The sequence below is a fragment of the Python bivittatus genome, unplaced genomic scaffold (assembly GCF_059951505.1).
Source record: "Python bivittatus isolate LINGU-HERP-01145 unplaced genomic scaffold, Pbiv_v1 ctg000980_np1212, whole genome shotgun sequence".
In the NCBI taxonomy this organism is placed as follows: Eukaryota; Metazoa; Chordata; class Lepidosauria; order Squamata; family Pythonidae; genus Python; species Python bivittatus.
The window spans coordinates 40,592,087-40,598,484 of record NW_028277125.1 but is presented as its reverse complement, the minus strand read 5'-3'; the positions used below and the strand labels follow the sequence as shown (position 1 = coordinate 40,598,484).

At 34.4% G+C, this 6,398-nt stretch overlaps 1 protein-coding gene across 4 annotated transcripts in view; it reads left to right on the top strand.

The window, feature by feature from the left end:
- The first annotated feature begins 5,408 nt into the window (after positions 1-5,408).
- The window catches only part of LOC112542373 (allantoinase, mitochondrial-like), a 29,286-nt gene continuing 28,296 nt past the window's right edge, over positions 5,409-6,398 (top strand). For 3 of the 4 annotated variants that reach the window (XM_088132180.1, XM_088132179.1, XM_088132178.1), the window contains exon 1: positions 5,409-5,594. Coding sequence is in view for 1 of the 4 variants with exons in the window: in XM_088132177.1 (XP_087988303.1) it covers positions 5,994-5,996 (3 nt within the window). In the remaining 3 variants the exon portion in view is untranslated. Of the gene's footprint in view, positions 5,595-5,932; positions 5,997-6,398 lie in introns of all 4 variants that reach the window. The other variant, XM_088132177.1, reaches the window with a different exon arrangement.

The window sequence follows — 6,398 nt, the reverse complement described above, 5'->3', positions numbered from 1 at the left end:
AGTTCGGGGGCATATCTGATGACCTGAGTACATTCTCATGGATCCTGCTAGATAAGATTCTTGTTTGGAAAGAGGAATAACACTCTTTACAATCTGGAACTGCAAAACCAATAAACAGAGTTATCTGATGAAGCATTAGAGGTTTCTGCATATATATATATGCTGCCATCTAGTGGTGATCTAGAGTGTTGCAGCCAAGATCTGGTAGCCCTTTTTAAGCAGACCCTCTTTTTTTAACAAAATATTTCTGATAGTAAGACTTCCGGTGGATGCATGGCAAACTAAACTGGTAACTAAAATGGTTCTTCAGAATCTTTCCAAACAAGGAGAGGACAGGAGATTGCCCACATGTGCTCCAGCCTGCTGCTTCCCACGAGGAGACCACAGGACAGTGGTCCCCCACAGGTTTGAGTGCCGGGAGACAAAGGGACCAATCATCACGTTCACAACCATGGTGGAGCCTTTTAAAAGACACTAAGTTAACTAAGCTTGCTTCTAATCACTTTTGGAAATTGCCTATTTAACTATCTAAAGGCTATTAGAAATCTTCAGAATGACGAGTTTGAAAAGCCACCTGATGAGTCTATCTTCATTTCTGAACAAAAGAAAAATTAACTATAAGTGTAAGAACTTAAAGAATTTGAAATAAATGGCAAAAAACTAAACAAGATTTTGTTTGCTTAATCATAATTTTATTGAACATTACAATTACAGCGGTAAAAACTAATAAAAACTAAAAAAAAGAAAAGAAAAAAAAGAAAAAAATAGAAGATGCAGAAAAAAAGAAAAAATAGAAAAAATAGAAAGAGAAATAGAAAAGAAAGAAAAAATAAGAATACAGTTAAGACAAAGAAAAAATATATATAAAGAAATGACTTCCCCCTCTATCACAAGTATAAATAATTTTAGTAACTTATCACCTTCTCTTAAAATATAACAAATGATCTCTTCTTCCCATATTCCATCCCTTATCTATAAAAAAATCCATAAAGTCTCATCATTTCAGTCCTGATGTCAGCAAAAGTCCAATAAGAGTTATCAGAGATAACGCATCTATTTTAACATTGATCAAATAAACCAACTTTGTATTCCTTCCTTTTACTTCTAACAATCTTTTGTGGAGCCGTCTTCAGTTGGCCATCTTCCCTGGAAGTCTAGTGTCCAATTTTTAAAATCTTATCTTTAAAATATCTGATGTTTTTTCAAAAAAAAAAATCAAAACCAAAGTATCTTCCCATAGGAAGGATTCTTTATAATTAATTCCAAAAACTTATTTCAAATTTATCTGGACCCTTGGTCCATTTGTAACTTTCCAAAAACAAAATTTTAATCACCCTTTTGCTGTTTATTCAGAAAAAAAATTAAGTTCTTAAACTTGTAGTTAAAACTTTCTTTTGCTAAGGACTGAAGGAAACTCACCTGGTGCTGTCAGACTTGTCAATCCAAAGGTTCCTAATAGCTGAAAAGCATTAACAAGCAATTCCGAAAGTGCTTAGAAAAGGAAGTATGTGAATTTAGTGTCCTTTTCAAAGGTCCTAACCCCGGTTTGAGCAAGATGGCTATTCCCTCACCCCTCAGAGCTCTAAACCTGCTGGACATTGCTGTCTTGCAGTCTCCTTGTGAGGAGCAACTGTCTGAAACACTTGTGGAGAATCTCAAGTCCTCTCCTTGTCTGGAGAGGAATTATTGAAGAACCAGTCTACTTGCCAGCTCTTCATTCTGCCATGGTCATCAGCTCTGCTTTTTGTGGAGCCATCTTCAGTCCACCATTTTTTCTTCCCTGGAAGTCCGCAAAAAGCTAAATAAGGTTTTGAACCAAGAAAGTTATAAATGAATTAAGGGTCCAGACAAATTTGAAGTGTTGAAACTTACTATAATATTTTGGAACTAACTATATAAAATAAACAGCTTCAAAGAATGGGACCAGAAATTAGTAGCCACAATATCAACAATATCAGTAATGATGTCTGCTTCTATGGATAGACTATGTTTAAAGGATGTTAATGAAGGAATGCCAGACATGAAACAAATCTTACTTGATGCAGAAATAATGGAATCAGAAATATTGGATTTTTAAAAAGCGTGGATTACAAGATAGAGAAGGTATTTAAAGTGGAAATAGAAGTAGCAGGCCAAGAAAATGACCCAGATAAGGATTCTTTGCTGGATATATAAAAGAAGCTGGCTGAAGTTTTAAAAATTAAAGGGAAAATGCAAATGATAAGCCAAGAGAATGACCTGGACAGTGTCTTTTTATTGGATTTACAAAAGAGGCTTGTTAAAGCCTTGAAGAAGCCTATGTGATGGGACAAAGAAGAATTGAAGGGAGATCAAATCCTATGACAATATTTGAATGAACTAAAGATTAAGATTTTCAGAGGTAAAAAGAAGGAATATAAAGTTGGTTTAGTTGATCAAGGTTAACATAAGACATGTTTTATGAAATTCTGGCAACTCTTTACAGACTTTTTGCTGACACCAGTGTTGAAAAATTGATGTCTTATGGATTTGCTTATAGATAAGGGATGGGTTATGGGAAAAATAGATATCTGTTTGTAACCTTATAGGGGGTGAAGAACTATCAAACTTGTTTATACTTGTGATGAAGATTGGAAGTCACTTTTTTATATATTTCTTTTCTTTTTCTTTATTTCACTCTTTCCTTTTTCTTTTCTTTCTTTTTTATTCTTTTTTATTTTTTCTTCTTTGCACTTTTTACTCTCTCTTTTTACTTTCCTTTCTCTCTCTTAGTTCAGTTTGTATTAGTTTTTATTACTGTAATTAAAATCTTTAATAAAAATTATAAATATAAAAAACAAAAATATTTCTGATAGTCATTTTAAATACTTTTCATTAGTAAAGTTGAGGGGGGAAATATTTTAAACAAATTTATTTATTTATTTATTTATTTATTTATTTATTTATTTCCCATCTTTTGTTCAGGAACACAATGGTGCTCCTTCTACTTATTTTTCACTGTAACAATCCTGTAAAGTAAGTTGGACTGAGAGACAGAGTGATTGGTCCAAAGTCACTCAGTGAATTTCTGGGGCTGAGGGTAGACTAGCATCTCCCTGTTTCACGTCTAACCTCTTAACCACTTCACTACACCTCTATACTGTTAATTAAAAATAGCTCTAAAAGACTGGAAAAAATGCTGCTGCTTTAAGGAATTCACTTATTAAAGTTAATACAATTCTTAAATCAGCCAAAACATTCTTATAGGCTTGCCTGGAAGACTGAAACATGTTGGTGTTCAAGGGATGAAGCACCTCTTCCCAGTTACTCCAAAGCGTGCACAACCCTATCGAATAACACCTTTTATTTATTGCCCAAACTTTTCATTCCATCATATTATATTTAAATGGATAATATCTCACACTGGATGTTTGTTTACCCTACTATCCCTGAATGCCTCCATAAGATGTGTATAGTATAGACAGTATTGTACCTGAGCATAACAAAGCTTTACTTTTTTAGCTTTAATATCTGCTAAATGCCTATCCACTTTTCCTCATTTACATATCTGACTTAACAATTGTTTACTTTGAGGATAATTCTGTTTATCTCAGTAGAAAGTTCATGATTTGCAACCCAGGGAAATGAGGTCAAACTCAATATCTTTATAATTTTATCTCAATTTTTCTTCTACGTGGAATTTCTTAGTCACATTCATATATTAATTTCTAAGGAACTTACTGATTTCTTTCACAAGCAGACTTACAAGGAAAATTCTTTCAAGCTATGCATTTTCTTGTTCTCTTATATGTAAAAAGGCCATTTGCTATAATTATTTCATTTCTTTTGTTTTTCTTGTTAAGATAGGAAAACAAACAGTAGCCACTTTCCTGGATCTTTTTTTTTTTTTCTCCAGCAGTTCTAGGAAGATATAACATAAGGAACAATGTTGAATCCCTGGGAATGCTACACAACAGTGCAAGGATAGAAGGGTTAAAGAAGAGTCCCCCAACTTTTGAAATACCTTTTACTGAATGATCATAACAAAATTATATTTCCTAAGCCCATCCCTGTCAACAGTCTAGAAAGAATACTATTGTCATGATGCTGCTCAGTGGTTCAGGAGAACCAGCCATAACATACTGCTAGTTTCTGGCATAGGATGGCCAAAGTTATCTCAATCCCAAACATAAACCTGAACAGAAATACATCAATTGAACAGAAATACATTCAGATGCCTTTTAAACCAAGAACATTTCAGTGTCAAAAATGCTAAGAATAACATAAAATAATTTTAAAAGTATGCCTCATATTACCAAATCAGCATTCTTAGCTTTCCCATCCTAGTATCTTTGGCATTCCCTTGACTTAACAATAATTATGTTCAATGTCACAAAATATACTTGTGCTTTTGGATATCTCAAACACATACTTTTCTTCTTTTCTCTGAGGTCGAATCCGTATGAGAAAGTCAGAGTTTTTTGGACCAACAAGGCTGCCCAAATTTTCCTGGTTCTGTATGGTTTTATCTGAGCCTTTCTAAATTTGTTCTGAATATTACTGACATTTCATTTCAAATGTCTTTCAAACAGTAACACAATATTTTAATGCTGCCAATTTAGGTTACAGGCGCTATTAGAGAAAGTTCCTTTCATCCAAGTGTAGCTGACACTCCTTTTCAGTAGTGGTAACTTATTTTGGAGAGACTCTTCCAAGAGACCTCTTTTAACTGCAAAACATAGAGGAGAGTTAAGAAAATAATGATGGGCCAGGTTTAGCTAAGATTGGCTGCTGTAGAACAGCTAGAGCTAAATGCATGCTTAATGTTATTGTTGCTTGATAGCTGGTTAAATATGCTTGTGATCTTGTTATTTAATTATTTTGAGCTGCCAGCCTAATAGTGATTCATGGATTTGCCTTGTACTTCACATAAAATGGTTGCCACATGCACAAGATCAAACTGGCAAGATTGCTACTCACCATCCCATCCAGGCCACTAGGACACTTTTAGAGGATCATGTTACTAACATCACTACATCACTATCATTTATCATTGTCAACAAGGATAAACAGGGTAGCTAAGCCCCCCAAATCCATTTCCAGAGTTTCTTTTTAATTATTAAAAGAATAGCAACATAAGCAATGATACTCCCATTACTACCTGCCAGTGTTTCTTGAGAGCTGTAGTGAATGGCCATCTCATGGGACTTCTTAATTTAACAGTACTTAAAGCATTTCAGACAGCTGATTTTTTTTAAAAAAATTATAAAACTCTTCCACTGTTTTCTTTTTCTTTTTTGGCATTCACAGAAGAATGCTAAATTTCTGTTTGTAAGAGGTCAGACAATTAATTATTAACTTCATCAGTACAATCACTAACTTCCAAGGTCTCTGGGTAGAATGTATAGAATATATTTATTCTATTCACACAAGTCATATCCAGTCTTTCAGTCAAGAGCAGACTTACAGCAATCCATTGTATGGTTTAGAAACTATTTTTGCTTTGTAGTATTTTATGTAAACGTGCACCAAGAAGTTGAACGATTTGAACCAACCAAACAGACAGCAATAGTCAAGGGGTTTTGATCCTCACCATCAACGTAACATGTCTAGGAAGAGCAGCATCACTCAGACAGGTGAGTGAGGAACCACCGGGCAAAAGGAAGGCAGGAAGATGAAGTCAGCAGGGAAATTACTAATTTGCCTGTGCATTAGTGCACCTCACAGTCAGGACTGAGGGCCCGTTCGTATCTTTTGTACTGTTTGTCCTTTTAGTTGTTTTAGTGTGAACTGCCTGTTTATGTGGGTTTAGGTTTTATTGGGGGTGGGGGTGATTTTGTAAGCCACCCAGAGTCTTCTGGAGTAGGCCGCCACACCAAATTGAATGAATGGAATTGAACTGCGTCTGAATGTTACTGTAGCATCCATAGCCATTCCTAACTGCCAGTAACAATTCTTGACTATTTAAAATCAGATGGAGAAAAAGAGAGTAATGTTGGGAGATTTGGTGAGACGTGGATCACAGACCTTTTCTAATGGTAAGGAAAGCAGGCAAAAATCTATTTTATTCTACATCAATGATACAGTACAGACTTTGCAGCAAAAATGGTTTATGGTTTAAATAATAATGGTTTAAATAATAATAATAATAATAATAATAATAATAATAATAATTATTATTATTATTATTTAATTAAATTTGTATACTGCCTGATTCCCAACAACTCTGGTGGCTTAACTGATTTGTCTATATATATTTGCCTACCTAGATTCAGCTTTGAGTTATTTCACTTCAGTTCATAGATGGTAGCTAGGCTGCTGTATCCTCCTAGTGACAGCTGAGTTTTGTGTGAGGCTCCATGTCTTACTGTACTTGTCTTAGTCCTCACTCTCCAATTATCTTCAGTGCAATACTAGTTTGCACATTTCTAGAAAGTGCC